Below are 18024 nucleotides of genomic sequence, written 5' to 3' on the forward strand. Positions count from 1 at the left end.
TTTTTCCTCACTATCAAATATTAAATGTATTGTATACATTAAAGCCGGGATTAAAACTTTGAACAGAGAATATCATCAGGTGCATGGATTTTTAATCATTAATAGCAACAAATGCAGTTTCCGGACTAGAGATTTTCTTTTAAATCAACGTGCTCCCTGAAGTAACGATGGAAGGAGTGTTGTTATTCATTTTGATTGTCATGACTTGTAAAAATGATTATAATTTGATAAATGTTTTAATGAGTCAAACAAGAGTTTGCTGATATTCACTCAGCACGAGCTGCTAATGCAGTCCTTGTCTCCTTGGACACAGCACTCTGTGACATTGCAGTACCAAGCACCAGTGAAGAAAGCTCCGCACACATAGACCCACAGTTCAAAGCACTCCACACCACAGTCGTGCTAAGAATAAATCTTCCAACTTCTCTCTGTTTCCAGCCCCTGATGTAAACATGTGTGGGGAATCCCGCTGAGAATAATATTATTCGGCCCAAGGCCACCAGATGTCTTACCACCCAGACTTCCAGTCAAGTGATGCGCACAGGATCGTTCCAACTGTAATTCGGAAGCTTCCTTTTGAATTTAGACTTTGCGCTAAGACTCGCTGAACCTCTCGGGACACAGGCCGCCTGAGTTTCTTACCTTCATGGGAGTGGGAAAACCAGATCTGCGACGTCGCTGAGTGTGGACTTCGGAAGGCAGGCTCCGAGGGGGATGATGTGGGGCCTGCAGGATGAGCAGGTGCTGATCCCAAGCTGCTGGCCAGGAAACTTCCCATGAATGTGGCCGATGAGTTTCCCATCAGTGCGTTGCCTGGTGCGTCCAAAAAAGAGGAAGGGGATAAAAAACACCGGCAAGGTTAGTTCTGTCTTTCAGCGATACATTTTATTCTACAAACTTTCTACTGAGGACAATTGTTATTTGTGTTTATGTTGTTTGCATCTTAATTCTGTCTGTCACAAGTAAGCACCCCAAGGCAAGTGTGAGGCTTTAAAGGCAAGTAAACCGAGGTGAGATAGGTTGCTGCCACCTCTCACAAATAACCACTGCATTCAATTGTGTAACCACTGTTCTTTTTAAGCTTCGTAAACCCCAAATCAAATTTCCGTTTCACTATCTGTTTGTATTTGTCTTTAAAATTGCACAGTTCTGGGAGGAAGGCCAACTCTTTAAGGTCTGACTTGATGTGAGTTTGGGCTGTTGCAGCCCAAATCTTTAGGGTAGCCCACAGCACAAAACCACCCACAACTTGGCACAAGTCTGCGCTCCCAATGAGACAGAGAGAGGCCATTAAGATGGTTGGATTGGAAGGATCATTTTCCTGTGGTTGGGGTTAAGGTGATGCAGGATAGAGAGAAAGGAGCTTTGTTTTGTATCTGTCTGGGCTAAATCGGAACTCAAAGGAGTATAATGCTGACCCAGAGTGGCAAAAATGCTAATTTATTTAATTCCCTCACACTGGGATCCCTCGCTTTGATTTATTCAACGGAAAGGATGCACCAGCTACAGATGTGAGACCGAGGGAAAAAAACAGAATCACAAACATGTAAATTGGTCTGCAAAATCAGATTCAACCAAAGGGGCTGAAAATCCTCGGCCCTCTCAAATGGGGCCTACAAACTGAAGCAGGTTCGTACAGATTGGATTTTGACATTGTCTCAGAGTTCCTGTGGGCCCATGTTTGGGCTGGGGTAAGCACAGTAAGAAGTCACAGGTTAAAGTCCAACAGGTTTATTTGGGGCAGAGCCTCCCATTACACTAAATAAGGCCATTATAGTGGGGTGGGGACACAGGGCTTAGAATGGGAGCCTTAGAGATCTCACAGTTGTGGCTTAGAAAATGACAGTTAGGGGACTGATTGCTTTTCCACTCAGAAGGGATTAGCATGCAGGGCTCATGGAAGCTGGCTTTCCTCTCACCACACCCACCCAAAAACACATACACACACACCCATCCTCACACACAAACACATACATTCACATCCACACACACACTCACACCCACACATACATTCACACCTACCCCCACACACAAAAACACACACATTCACACCACACACCCTCACACACATACACACCCTCACACACACGCACACACCCTCACACAACACACACACAGACTCACAAAATGACACACTCACGTCCACCCTCACACACTCTCACCCACCCTCACACACACACACATGCCCACACCCACGCACACACATATACACACTCACAAAAACACACTCACACCCACCCTCACACCCACACATACACACACACACACACACTCATATCCCCACACACAAAAACAGACACTCACACCTAACCTCACACACAACACACACCCACTCACACCCACCCACACATACACACACTCACAAAAATACACACTCATACCCACCCTCTCTCTCACACACAGTCACAAAAACACATTCTCATACTCACCCTCACACACACTCACACCCACCCACACACAGTCACATCCACCCACACAAAAACATACAAAACCAGCACCCACTTACACAAAAGCACAGACACTCACACACCTCACAAAACATACACTCACACACATCCTCATAAAAACATACACACTTACACCCACTCACACACACAAACGTACACACATGAGCATATGCACGCATACACACACAAACACACAAGTCACATGTAAACCCATATGCAAACACACACAGAACACATACAAAACTATCCAGATCAACTGCAAATAGTGACAATCTAACAGCAGAACGTTCTGGAAGTAGCCAAGAGCTAGTCAGCATATGCATGTTTACATAATTTTTACTCCAGTCAAAGGGTGCAAACCCAACTCTATCTATCGGTCAATTTATCAATTGACGTCTTCTGAAAGATGTGCTGGTAAGGTGCATTGGCCAAGCTAAATTCTCCCTCAGTACCTGAATAGGCGCCGGACTAGGAGATTTTCACAGTAAGTTCACTGCGGTGTCTTAAAGTACGCCCACTTATGACACTAATAAATAATAAATAAATAATTGCATGATTCAAGGGGCTGAAGAATCTGCAATGGTATGAGTGTGTATTTTTGTGAGTGTGTGTATGTGTGGGTGGGTGTGAGTGGGTGTGTGTTGTGCCCAAGTCTCAGTTTAGTTCTGTTGGTTACACTCTTGCCTCATCATCAGAACCATGCAGATTCAAGGCCTAATTCCCCACTTGAGCACAGAAACAATGTTGACATTTGGTGCATTGCTAGAGGTTCAGATAAGATACAAAGCCATCGGCTGTTCAGGTGTAAAGACTGGTACTATTTGAAGAGGAGTGGAAAACATTCCGAAGTGTCTCACAGTCAATTCATTACTTTTGATGTTTTGCGCACTGTCGTCATGGAGACAAGACGTCTCACATACTGCAGTGAGACAGCTAAGCGGTTCACCTGCTTTGTTGATTGAGGGATGAATGTTGATTCGGACACCAGGAAAGATCTCCCACTCTTCTAGCCCACGGTGTCTTTACCTCAAGTTTAATATCGCATCAGAAAGGCAGCACCTCTGACAGTGCAGCATCCCCTAGGTTCCGCACAGCACTGTCAGCCAAGATCACATGCTCGAGTGGGGCTAGATTGGGCAAGGCTGCTACCTGTGAGCCCACCATTTTCTTAGCTACCTGACTGACATCCCTATCTCAAACAGCAATGCCAAATTCAGATTAACCGGCCATGCATCTTGCTGTGAGATCTTGCTGGGCACAAATGGGCTGCCATATCTGCTTCAGCCACTACAACGACTGCATTTCCCCGCAAATTCAATGGTTGTAAAGCAGTTGAGGGATTTGTTGAGATGTGATAATGCACGATATAAATGCAAGCCCTTTCTCCTTTTGGGGAAAGAGTGCATCAGGGCAAATAGATTACAAGGAGGAGAAAAAGACAGGTAAAAACAGAAGGAAAATTAAAATAACATTAAAGTTTAAGTTTATTGATTAGTGTCACAAGTAGGCCTACTTTAATATTAGAATGAAGATACTGTGAAAATCCCCCAGCCGCCACATACAATGAAAGCAGAAAATGCTGGAAGTACTCAGCAGGTCAGTAACGCCTGTGGAGAGAAGCAGAGTTGATAACCTGAGGGTTAACGCTCCATAGATGCTGCCTGACCTGCTGAGTATTTCCAGCATTTTGTGTTTTTATTTCACATTTCCAACATCTGCGGTATTCTGCTTTTGTGCAATGGAAAAATAAACTCCCTTTGAAAAATAAAGAAAGAAAGGTCATGTCACCAGACGCTACAGCAGACTCGACATGGTTAATGGATAAAATGTATTGTAGCCGGTATCATATGTCCTACTTCTGCTGGCATCGTTTCAGTACAGACACACAGGGGAAGAGCGTGTTTTGCTTGATTCAAGCGTCCATTCTTCATGTGGCCTCGGGCTAAACTGGTACTCTAAAATACATCAGCCAGTTTTTACAACCATGCAATATTTTAAGAATGTTCGTGGGAAGCATGCCTTCAGGCCCCCGGCACAACCTCTTTGTATGTAGCATTTGTCAGACAGTATTTGCTCTATCCAATGATGCTGAGTAGGCGCTAACACATGCAGGACACACCAAATGCTTTTATTGAACAATTTAAGCAATTATCATTTCGCTGCAAGACTGGGAGTGATTGTTAATGCGGGAGAGGGTCAGCGGGTACAGGGCATGAAGGAATCCAGCTCTGCCAGTTCATACACCCTTTACAGCTTTCCACTGAATGCAGATGCCGGAGACACAAGCACATTGAGCCGGTTGTACAGACGCCTACTGTTTGCTGGTACACTAGTAACACACATCTGTAGTCTGCAGTCTGAGGTGATGGCAAGCCTTAGGAATATGGGTGAAGGGAACTGGATTCGGTCTATCGTACGACAAGTAGGGTATCAATATGGGCCCAACGTGACATGCTTATCCATTAGGCAAGGGCTTTTCCACATACAAACAAGGACAGGAGTAGGCCACTTGGCCCCTCGAGCCTGCACTACCATTCAATAAGATCATGGCCAATCTACTTGTAACCTCACCATTTGCAAGACCGTCAAATATAGGAACAGAATTAGGCCATTCGGTCCATCAAGTCTGCTCTGCCATTCAATCATGACGGATAAGTTTCTCAACCTCATTTCCCACCTTTTTCCCATTCCCTTTGATCCCTTTAACAATCAAGAGCCTACCTATCTCTGTCTTAAATGCTGTCAATGACTCGGCCTCCACAGCCATCTGTGGCAATGAATTTCCACTGATTCGCCACTCTCTGGCTGAAGAAATTCCTCTTCATCTCAATTCTGAAGGATCATCCCTTTGCTTGAGGCTGTGCCCTCGGACCCTAATCTTGCCTACTAATGGAAACATCTTCCCCACATCCACTCTATCCAGGCCTTTCAGTATTCCTGCCTACCTTTCACCCCTTCGTAAATCAACAAGCTATCTGGCTCCGCCTCAATAAAATTCAAAGACTGTGTTTCCAAAGCCTTTTGAGGAAGAGAGTTCCAAAAGCCACAACCCTCTGAGGGGAAACATTCCCCCATCTCTGTCTTAAAATCGGTGACCCCTGATTTTTAACCAGTGATCCCTAGTTCCAGATTCTCCGACAAGAGGGAGCATCCTCCCCACATCCATCCTGTCAAATTGGTAAAGGCAATGCATTACCATTGAGGTCAGATGGCTCCAGGTTCGATTCCTGATTTAGCTGATACCAATTCTTTCTTCCCTTGGTTGCAATGCCAGAATGGACTCAGTACCCAAGCTAAACAGGGTGAAACTGGCACTGCCAGGGGGACTTGCTCATCATTTCTATCCATCACGTGACCACCTGCGTGGTTATAGATCCTGTTAGCATCCTGTTGATCTTTCTCTGCACCTTGGCTATAATTGTAACACTACATTCTGCACTCTCTCCTTTCCTTCTCTATGAACAGTATGCTGTGTCTGTATAGCACGCAAGAAACAATATTTTTCATTGCATACTAATACATGTGACAATAATAAATCAAATTGTTCACTGCCTAAGCTCATATGACCAGCCCCTGGTCATATATCAGCACAAGCGAGCACATTCAAAACATGGGAAGAAAAATGAAGCAATGAATGTAGTGGATTAATCATGTCATGGTCTTAAGATCTTCACGACACCCAATGAATTTTAGTGCTTCAGTTGTATTTTCTAATAAAGAATTCCTTGCATTAAAGCTCCCTCTTCAAAGTATGATAACTGTAACTCAAACTGTGCTCCCCTATCTTCACTGAGCTGCCAGCCTTCACATGGTACATTGGCCAGACCGTGCAGATGCTACAACAACGGATGAATGAACACCGCTCGACGATCACCAGGAGGAGTGTTCCCTTCCTGGTGGGGAACACTTCAGCAGTCACGGGCATTCAGCCTCTGATCTTCGGGTAAGCCTTCTCCAAGGTGGCCTTCACGACACACAACAATTTAGAATCGCTGAGCAGAAACTGATAGCCAAGTTCCGCACACATCAGGATGGCTCAACCAGGATCTTGGGTTCATGTCGTGCTATCTGTAACCCCCACGACTTGCCTGGGCTTGCAAAATCTCACTAACTGTCCTGGCTGGAGACAGTACACATCTCTTTAACCTGTGATTAACCCTCTCTCCACTCACACTGTCTACTTTTAAGACTTGACTACCTATAAAGACTCGCATTCCAACCACTATCTTGTAAATTGAGTATGTGCTTATATATGTTCTGTTTGTGTACACAACTCCTCACTCACCTGAAGAAGGAGCAACGTTCCAAAAGCTCGTGCTACCAAATAAACCTGTTGGATTTTAACCTGGTGTTGTGAGACTTCTTACTGAGCCTCCACATAAGACAGGGGCTACCCTTCAGCGCCAGTGAGCCAGTAGAATTAAATGTTAATTGACTGTCTGCCTCTCAGATCTTGCTTGCACAACTCCCCAGCAGAGGAATGCATCGGGGCAGGTAGTACCCAAATGTGGTCCCCGCTATTTTTCCACACTTTCCCCCTTCTCTGCTACTATTCCCTCAGGAAAATTCAACTCTCAGGACCGGCTAGTTACAAAATCCAATAGCAAAAATCCGAATACAAATCATTTGACATAAGCAGATAAGATACATCCTCCCTTCAAGTAGGGAGAATATATTTCCTTATGAAAACCCTCCTTCTCACCTTAGCCCTGGTGATTTAAGTAAGACACTGCTCACCATCTACCATGAGACTCGACATTGTCTAGGCAGGAATTTTAAAGTGTCCGGCGCATGGGAACTGAAGGATAGTGTGATCTGAAACAAACCCAAATGCTGTGGAATAAAACTGAAATAGCTATTCAAGCAATTTGGTCCTCGCAGTTCATTTTCGCTCTTGTCCCTAATACTGACTCACAACAAAGCATAGAGCGAGCCCCTCAGATTTCCTGATGCCAATGGTCTGACATATCCTCACACTTGTCCACCATTGTATAGGCCACTCTTTGAAACTGATCCCAAACCTGAGTGTTGTATCGTGGTTGTCCTCAGCAAGATCACTGAAATCTGTCTTTTATTTTTAAATGATGTCACTGCTTTAGTAAATATCAGAACTTCTTTATGATTCTGTCTTTATAGTTGTAATCATTTTTATGTGTGAGCTTGAACAAGGTTTGACTGCACTCAACATCACAGCCCTCTCAATTCTGTTCTTGCCCAACTTTCAGCCTAGCACGTTTCTATGGCACAGCTCACTATACAGTTTACCATTTTTTCCAGGCAACCCTGGTTGATATTTTGGTGGCAGGTAGCAAGGAGGTCAACTTTAGGTGAACATAGCTTTCAGACCAGGGACCGAACTCAAAACCTTTCTGAATTCCATAGTTCAGTGCTGTACCAGACAGTGGATATACTGAGTGGATCTACTAGAGAAGCCAGCATGTTGGCACTGCCTAATCACTCCACTGTTAGCAGGGAGTGGCACTTGGGTTCAATGTGGTGGGAAATAGCTAGAGAATGGGTCAAAGCAAATTAAAGTTGGCACAAACTTCTGGAATATTCAGCAAGCAACTTGATTAATTTTTCAAAAGAAATGCTTCTTCTGAACACTCCTAATTATTCTCCTGATGGGAGTCTTCCACCCCACACAGCTTCCTTAGCGACCCATTGTACCCGATGTCTTGCATGCATTTTGCCGTGCTCTGTCTATCCCATCGGCTCTCAACCAGTCTTTCTGTTTTGTGCCACTGGCTTTGCTTGGTGACACTCCTTTTCCCAGCCTGCTCTCAGCTGTCCCGGGTTCACAACCTTTATTGCCTCTCATTTGTTTCGAAGTCCCTTTGAGCTGAAGGTTACAAAGCTTATAACTGTCACTAACCATCCATGTCCGTGGGTGCATTTATCCATTTAATTGCCTCAGCCCATCCTACTATCCAAATCGTCCTCTTCTCACCATCGTCTTGCTGTGCCTCTCGGGTTTCTGCGGAAATGAAATGTAGCTTGCCTTGCGGGCTGATTAGAAGGGTCCATATCTGATGGCTTGGCATTAGGACGTTTGGATGTCAGATGGGGAAGCCAATGATTAAATTAGCTGCTTGCATTGAGCGGTTAAAATTTCACAATGGGCCTTCAGTGAGAAAATACAAAAAGAATCCAGAGAATAAAAATAAAGTGCCCCAGTGGGATCTTTAAAATAGCAATTCCTACCTAGTAGCCCAAGCTGGTGAAATTAGATGCAGGTGGTTAGACAAGATGAGGCAGCCTTTGAAGCAATAACCTCACAGCAGAGGCAGATCCTTTGCTAAAACTCTTCGAATCATCAGTGTAACGTTATTTATGGCTAAAGAATCAACTGTGTAAAACATCATTCCTATGACACCACCCCTCTACTGTGCTTTGTAAAGTTCCCAAAGCCTGTATTTTAAAACCTGTCTGATAACAAGAGAGTTCAGACACGTATTACCTTAATCCATGTGAACGTGACATTTATAGTCACTGGGAAATTTTGTTCCCCTTAAGCTCTATGTTTTGATGCCAAATGCAATTATATTTTATGTACTGAAAGTGCATTCTTGATTTCTGTGAACTTTCTCCAAAGCAATAACTAGGAAGGTAGAAGGAAATTATGTAGATGCTTATCAATATATTTTATCTGCTTTATATTATGCGTCTCTGTTAAAGTCCATTTACTGCTTCCATATTACAATAAATATACATAAAATTGCAATCGCATTGCACAAGTTCAATTGCTACTGAATCAAAAGGTCTTACTGAGAATGTTCAGTCATCATTATATAGTATAGACAGCGAGTTGAAAATGCACCTTATAAAAAGTAATTTGACACTTAAAATGTCAATGATGTGATAACTAAATATTAATCAATTTGACATTTTTTCTTGAAGCATTTATAAAGGAAATCTTGCCAACATTACCAAAGGTCCCTGTTCAATTTCCAGCCTCTGGTTCCATTCATTACATGCAATCACACTTATACATTTAGATTTGAGGTTGCACAAATTCATTTATGTTCATCTTCGTGACTCCCTGATTTTGAATGATGCCTGATTTTTGTTTAACTATCTATTAAACACATTGGGCAAAATTTTATCAAAAATGGCATCGTGTTGGTTACAATGCAAAAAAACGGAGGGTTTCCCACAGACCACGCCGGCGTGTTTTTGATCTGAATTTTACAAGTCATTAGTATTAATTGTTATTCCTGTGACTTCCTGATTCGCCACTGTGTAATGATTTATCTGCAGCAAGCACTGAGGGCCAGCATATACATGGCTCCCCAGCACATGTTCCAGAACAACTGCAGGGGATGGCAGGCAAGAAACCGGCAATGCACTTCACAGAGGGGCCCTCGTCAGAATGCTCAATGGGTTTGTGCAGAGGAGGGCACTGCTGTTCCCCCGCTCCAGGAGGCAGCCCTCCAGCAGGGTTACTGCTCCCGCCTGCAGTAGCAGTCCTGGTCAATGCAAACACCCCGGAGGGTGCTGGCCGCCTAAGCGCTTACCTCCGAAACCTCCCCCTCGCGGGAGGTGAGGCTCCAGGTTCATGCTTACGCAGGCCTATTATAAAGGCGCAAGGCTGGTGAAATTAGATGCAAGTGGTTAGACAAAATGAGCAACCTTTGAAGCGATAACCTCACAGTAGAGCAGATCCTTTGCTCAAACTCTTCCATTCATCAATGCAGCGTTATTTATGGCTAAAGAATGAACTGTGTAAAACATCATCCCTGTGGTACCACCCCTCCACCATGCTTTGTAAAGTTCCCAAAGACTGCATTTTAAAACCTGTCTGATAACGAGAGAGTTCAGACACGTGTTACCTTAACCCATGTGAACGTGGCATTTATGTGAACGCTCGCTGAATATCCGGTGATGGGGGAAGTGCCGGAGAATGTGTATTAAAATGAACTTCCTGCCATCCTGCAGTGTATTCCATGCCAATCCACCAGGGAGTTACTGGGAAGATCGGAACTCGGAAACCTGCCGGTGTGAATCTGGATTTTGAGCATGTGCCGCCATTCCCGCAGATGGAGAGTGAGGGCTCAAAAACGACCCCCCCCCAATTCTCGATCCCTGCTGCAAGACCATCTATTACTCGGGGTGGGGGTGGGGGCATATATTCAGTCTGTCTTTAATTTAGCAATACAAACGGCTCATTTAGGGTGAAAATATTTACAAGTGTGACCCAGAGCGTTCGCAGGTCAGAGCAAGATGCAGCACCATAAAGCACTGACAACTGCGAAACTGTGCCAAGTGGTGCACAGTACAGCTGGAGAGTAATGACTGGGTTGTAATGGAGGAATGTTTTATGTTAAACAGTAAAATTGTAAACATCATTGCATTTCATAGTACATGGCAGCAAGCGACTATCCTACTGTGCACTAGTAAAGGTCAATGATTTCTGCTATTTTGCTATTTAACATTAAATTCATTTTTGTCATGTTGAATATACACCATTTCTGGTGGGGTTTTTCTTTTCTGATTAGGCAAGCACCAAATGAATGGAGTTCATTGAAGAGCTATAAGCTCAGACATTAAAACCATCCACCCGGAGCGGTGATCTCCAAACATATAGAGAACGTCATTAAGAACTTGCTTTCTTGTTATTTGTGTCACTTCTCTTTATCTTATCTTTTCTTCTGTTTTTCTCAAGCCAGTTCCTCTTCACTCACAAGACACGCAACATCCCCAACTGCTGGCTATCGAAAGGAAAGCAGGAAGCCTGAGAAACTCCAAGCTTCCTGTAATCAATGCCATCAACTCACATCAATCAAAATTAGAGCGAGGGTCTTCTTTGATTCCGGCTGCTCCCAATGTTAAGCAAACAAATGGCAATAATTGTATTGTTACAACTGAAAATCTAATGCTATTCAAAATACAGAAAGTATGAAAATTGTACCTTTTGAAGTTTATTTATTATTTCACAAGCTTGTAGGCTTACATTAACACTGCAATTAAGTTACTGTGAAAATCTCCTAGTCGCCACATTCCAGTGGCCTGTTTGGATGCACTGAGGGAGAATTCAGCATGGCCAATGTACCTAAGCAGCACATCTTTCAGATTATGGGAGGAAACTGGAGTACCCAGAAGAAAGCCACGCAAACACGGGGAGAATGCGTAGACCCTGTGGTGACCCAAGCCAGAAATCCGCTACTGTGAGACAGCAGTGCTAATCACTGTGCCACCATGCCACCCCCATTTTGGTTCTCAAGAAAAGTTTGACTCTTTCAAGTGAGCTTTTGTGAATACATGGCCAATCATCAGATGTTAGGAAATAACCTTCCTGGAAAGATAAATGCAAACCCCCCCCATCCCCAAATAAACACTGTATAAAATGAGAAAATGTCAGCAATGACCCATGAGCGGCTGGTCAAATACTGTGCACAAACTTTGTCTCTCCCTTCCCCCTCCCCCATCATAAATAAATCAGTTACCAAGGTCCGCAGCACCTCCTTCTCAGTAGACAAGGCCATTATACAGAATCCTATTGTTACACCACCATATCTCAGACACACTCAGAACTGGACCACCAGATATGCCCACAACTGCAGTACTGTGTTATCAGGCCCAGCTGACTATTGCACCCAACATCTCATTCACTCCACAACTGGGCAGTCTCCAAATGGAGAACACATCTCCATGCTTTCACACATTCTGACTGAAGCCAGTGCAAGTAGGAAACAAGGCCACTTTTTGCCACCTTTGCCAAGTGAGCAGAAGGCCAACATTAGTGTCCAAACCCGAGTCGTAATTTAACTCTGCAGAGTGGACAGCTACTGTGTCATTTTGCAGACTTTCTTCAACCCTAACCCTACTGGATAAACAATTGCTCTGACTGACCCTGTGCAGCCAGCAAAATCAAAGACCCCATGCAACCCAGACATTCTCGCTTCCACCTTCTTCCATCGGGAGAAAGGTACAAAAGACTGAGATCACATACCAACTGACGCAAGAACATCTTCTTCCCTGCTGCCATCAAACTTCTGAATGGGTCTACCTGCACTAACTTGACCTTTCTCTACACCCAAGCTATGGAAGAAGTCTCACAACACCAGGTTAAAGTCTGAAAGGCTTATTTGGAATCACAAGCTTTCAGAGCGCTGTTCCTTCCTCAGGTGAGTCACCCAACTCAACTGATGAAGGAGCAGCGCTCCAAAAGCTCGTGATATCATGGGTTCACGTCGCACTATCTGTAACCCCCGTAACTTGCCTGGGTTTGCAAGCCCTCGTTTACTGTACCGTCTGGAGACAATACACATCTCTTTAACCTGTGATCAGTGCTTCTTCCACACACATTGTCGGCCACTTTAGGACTTGACAGCAGGTTAGGTGTAAAGATTCGCATTCTAATCAGTAATCTGTAAACTGTCTGTGCTGTATATGCTCTGTCTGAGGCCAGAACTCTCCATTCACCTGAAGAAGAGGGAAACCCCTCGAAAGCTAGTGAGTTTACTATCAAATAAATCGGTTGGACTTAAACCTGGTGTTGTCAGACTTTTTACTGTGTTTACTCTAGCTATGACAGTAACACTATATTCTCCACTCCCTCCTTTCCTTCTCTATGAACGGCAGCGAGCAAGAAACAATACTTTGCACTATATCACATACATGTGACAATAATAAATCAAATCAAATCAAAAACCATCAGAAGCATGGGTCAAAGCTGGGATGTCTAGGTCTGTACAGATCGGGACCACAAGGGGATATGCTATTATAGACTCACCGGTTAGCTATTTTTACAGCGACAACAATGCGCTTCGCTTTCAACAGAAGATGATGGGGAGGTTAATAAAAGGCTGGAGGCCACCCTACCGAGCCCTTTCTTGAGTCGAGCCAGGCTGACGGTGTGTCCCCCTATGCTCGAGCTCTCCCTCATAAGGCATCAGAAAATGGAAGTCGTTAGGGCAGGAGAACTGAGCATTGCTGCGGAGACAGAATGCTGCTGCGCTCAACAGGAAACCCGAGTCGCAATTTAACTCTGCAGAGTGGACAGCCAACTGTGTCATTTTGACTTCTTTCTTCAACCCTAGCCCTGCTGGATAAACAATAGCTGCACCGCAGCACAACATGCAGACAGTGATTAGTGCTGTAAAGTGGAAAGCACCTTTCAGAGGCATGTTTAAGCTTGCCGCTGTTATTTCAAAGCACTCCTCCACAATAGGTTCTTTAAAAGATTTAGCAAAGATGGGTATTATTTTACTGAGTACAGTGCTGTGGTTTGGAGCACAGCAGCACAGGGATTTCCCCCTCCCCTATATCAAACGCATTCAGTTCACTCATCCTTCATTGTGAACTGAAGGCTTTTTCTATAAATAAACAAAGAATACGTCCCAACTCACAGCGGAGACAAAAGGGAGATAAAAAGTGGAGCAAACGCCACACAACGGGCTACATGTTACGAAGGACAGTCAATCCTCGCATTGTTCTCAAAGGGAGGGCAGCGGAAAAAAAAACTACACGGGTGCTGGTTTAGCGAGATGGGCCAAAGAGCTTTCTCGTTCTCTTGCTTTGTTTTCAATGATATTACTGTCAGATGACAATCTCTGGATCAATATGAAAATATTGCCACTGTTCTTTTCCCTCCAAGTGGAGGAAACCCATTGAGTAAAAAAATCAAATTTGAAAACCATTGAGAGCTAAATTGTTTGGGTTTCTGAGAAACCTTTCCCGTAATGCAGCCCGGAGGTACGTCGCTTCTTAATGCTACTTGTTTTCCCGGTAGTGCAGGTGTCAAATCCTGTGAATTCTGTGCATTTGTACTCACTTAATTGCACAAACTACACCTCTGAACTCGGACGATAAAGAAACAGCAATTATCCGCTATCTGTTTTGTCAGGTATCTGCCGAGAAATGATTGCTCACTATTCAGAGCTCATTTCCATCCAAGAAAACTGACCCCAGCTGTCAGTAATGCAAGGATGATGCCTGCCTTGCATATGACACAGAATGTTGCCAGGAAAAGACAGGTGAGCTTTAATCTTTTTTTCAACAAAAAAAGGCATTACCCGACGTGGTGGGTTTGTTTTCTTTGCATCCAAAATTGTTAGTTTAGCCAGCCTGGGGTGGCACGGTGGCACAGCGGTTAGCACTCTGCCTCACAGCGCCAGGGATTCGATTCTCGGCTTTGGTCACCATCTGCACGTTCTCCATGTGTCTGCGTGGATTTCGTCTGCGTTCTCCGGCTTCCTCCCACACTCCACAAAAAATGCTGGTTAGGCGCATTGACCATGTTAAATTCTTCCTCAGCGTACCCGAACAGTGCCGAAATGCGGCGACTGGGGGATTTTCACAGTAACTTCATTGCAGTGTTAATGTAAGCCTCTTTGTTACCCTAATAAATACTTAGAGGGAGCTTTGGAGGAACATGGATCCTGGAGTTGGCCATTCAGCCCCTTGAGACTGTTCTATCTCAGTGCTTTATGCCTCTAAACAAGTGTTGAAGCGACTCAAACATCTTTCACCCATGGTTTAACCTCAGAACCAGGAGAAATATTTTAGTGGCAAATCAATTAGAAATTTCTGTGTGCAAATTTTTCTAATGTGTATATAATATTCAACATTAATAAGTTACTGAAGGTCATATTGAAATAGTAAGGTGTGTTCAAGGTTTAGATGCGCAAAGCACCAAGATCTAACAGACTTGCCGACAGAATGGCTGACTCCAGCATGCATGTTCCTCCAGAGCTCCCTCTAAATCAAGTTTCCATCTGACATTCGGCACAACTTCCCACATTAATAATCTTAATAAAAGTTAACATGAGACCAGGAAATTCATAAAATCCCTAGAGTGCAGAAGGCCATTTGGGCCATTGATCTGCATTGACAATAATCCCACCCAGGCCCTATCCCTATATCCTAGTCACCCCATGTATTTACCCTGCTAGTCCCCCTGACACAAAGGGGAATTTAGCATGGCCAATTGACCTAAGCCACATATCTTTGTGGGAGGAAACTGGAATATTTGAAAGAAATCCACACGGACATGGGGAGAAGATGCAGACTCCACACAGACGGTGATCCCCAAAGCTGGAACTGAACCCAGGTCTCTGGCGCAGTGCTAACCAGGGAGCCGCCTCAATGTTGTCATGGCAACGTTCCCATTCAAGCAGTTCAAAAGTGACATTGTGCCTCTTTGGTGTTCAAGGGGTTAACAGCCATTGGCAAAAGGATACATTTATCTCCTCTTTGGGCTGGATTTTAACACAGGTCAAGCAGAGGCAAAGGGCAGAGTTTTTCTAATGTACTGCACCGGTGAGAAGGGAAAGCATTACTCCATCTGTTTGGATTCATTGTGAAGCCAGATCCCATTGGTCAAAGGATGGTGTTTACTCCGGGGGATGTTCACTACTTCTGGATTTAGTTACTGTGAACAGACATCTGGGTTACGTGGTTACTTGCTGAATCCTTTTGGAATCGGAAAGGGCCCAGTGCACCTGAACTCAAGAGTTGTTTGAAACTTGCCAAAGTAGCTGGCAGCATTTCAAGATCTGTCACTGCAGGTTGATTAGAGAGTTTTCTGGCTGTTTAAGTGGGCATGCAGGCTTCATTCCTGGATCTCACACATCAAACACCATCTAGTCTTCATTTGTGTATCGGTTCCCAAAAGGCATTTCAACAATTTTTCAGATTTTCCTTGTCTTGTGCATGTTGCAAGCAAGCCAATTTCAGTTTGGCTGTTTGTGACGTACAATAACAAATGCTTCCCAGTGAATACATCTCACGCGGATTTATACAATTCAGCTGTGTTGCAGCAAAGCCCATTGAACAGAATCATTTTTGGAGATAACATGGAGAGTGGTTGCAAGTAACTTAAAAATGGGTGGCCAATTTACACAACTGGCAGCAGGGTGGCACAGTGATGAGCACTGCTGCCTCACAGTGCCAAAGCGCCAGGTTCCATACCAGCCTCAGGTGACTGCGTGGCGTTTACACATTCTCCCCATGTCTGCATGGGTTTTCTCTGGGTGCTCCGCTTTCCTCCCACAATCCAAACATCCAAAGGGTTAGGACGATTGGCCATGCTAAATCACCTCTCAGTGTCAGGTAAGCACGTGGGATGTGGGGTTAGGACCTCAGTGGGATTGCTGTCGGTACAAGCTCGATGGGCTGAATGGCCTCCTTCTGCGTAGGGATTCTATGAACTGCACAATTCCCCTTTCCCCTACATCAGCATGAGCTCTGAACTCACCCCCTTTCCCCCTCAACCAAAGATCAGCATCTCTTAGTATGGATCACTGATATTATTTGGAAACAGGAATTTGGATCAAGTTTCTTCCCCCTGCACCAAACCTATGACCCAACATAAAGTTTATTTATTAGTCACAAGTAAGGCTTATTTTAACACTGCAATGAAGTTACTGTGAAATTCCCCTAGTCACCACAGTCTGGCACCTGTTCGGGTCAATGCACCAAACCAGCATGTATTTCAGATTGTGGAAGGAAACTGGAGCACCTGGAGGAAACCCATGCAGACACGGGGAGAACGTGCAAACTCCACACAGACAGTGACCCAAGCCGGGTATCGAACCCAGGTTGCTGGCATTGTGAGGCAGCAGTGCTAACCACTGTGCCACCGTGCTGTAGACAGGCTGATGGCAGATGATGATCTTGCCCATCTAACTATCTAGGGACAACCACAGTAACTCTTCAGGACTGTGGTGGATAAAGCAATTGGCAAGTTGTGCAGATGGAACTTCTTATTTAGATGGGTGTGTGGATAGCATAGACTTTTCAGCCAGAAACAATTCTAAACTAGCTACTCAGGACAATTCCTTCATTACAAGGCTGCTTTGTTTTGAGGAAGGCAGTAATGCTTCTTATCACTAAAAAGGGCTGATTTTGGAAACCAGTCACACCACATATTGTTCCTGAGCAGACGATAATCATTTAAAAGGTTTACGTGAGTTGCTAAAGGCTCTCCACTGATCTGATAGCATCGACTTTCAGCTCTGCGCTGAACTGCACAACACAGCAGCGGGAGGAAACTTTGAGAATATCAAATCTAAGATAAGAGGCTCCAGTAGGGCAGATAAAATCCGAGAACAAAGCGGCTCCACCTCAGGATTAATCTATGTTTAGGTTTGCAGTTCTGGCTTCCTTTCCTGTACATTAATGGTGGAAAGCTACGTTACACAGGAAAGATCTCTGAGCATACTCACACTGCATTTACGGTGCTGTGGCCACCTCAATCTCACTGGCATCAGCACTGACTGTAACAGCCTTCACCAATGCAGAACATCACTGCATGAACTGTTTATTCCGCAAACCACCAGCAAAAGTAAAACTTGAAACATGAGGACCAAAGCAGAATCGACAGGATATAAGGCACTAACAGTCAAAAACGATAATAAGTAACATCAGTCCGGACAAGATGCATTTCACGTGAAGTCTGGCAAGAATCCCCCGGAGACCTTTCCCAGAATGGCCTCAGCTGATCGGGGTGTCACGGGTGACACGCGGTGTTTAGCACGGCTGCTTCACAGCACCAGGGACCTGGGTTCAATACCTGGCTTGGGTCACTGCCTATGTGGAGTTTGCATGTTCTCCCTGTGTCTGCATGGGTTTC

At 44.5% G+C, this 18024-nt stretch overlaps 1 protein-coding gene across 4 annotated transcripts in view; it reads right to left on the reverse strand.

Moving 5' to 3' along the window:
• bahcc1b (BAH domain and coiled-coil containing 1b) overlaps positions 1 to 18024 on the reverse strand; it is a 278363-nt gene that overhangs the window by 208489 nt on the left and 51850 nt on the right. For all 4 annotated transcript variants that reach the window (XM_080209603.1, XM_080209605.1, XM_080209604.1 and 1 more), the window contains exon 3: positions 643 to 813. In XM_080209603.1, coding sequence (XP_080065729.1) covers positions 643 to 813 — 171 coding nt within the window. The remainder of the gene's footprint in view (positions 1 to 642; positions 814 to 18024) is intronic.

The sequence above is a fragment of the Carcharhinus amblyrhynchos genome, chromosome 21 (genome assembly GCF_965287045.1).
Source record: "Carcharhinus amblyrhynchos chromosome 21, sCarAmb.v2.hapA, whole genome shotgun sequence".
NCBI lineage: Eukaryota > Metazoa > Chordata > Chondrichthyes > Carcharhiniformes > Carcharhinidae > Carcharhinus > Carcharhinus amblyrhynchos.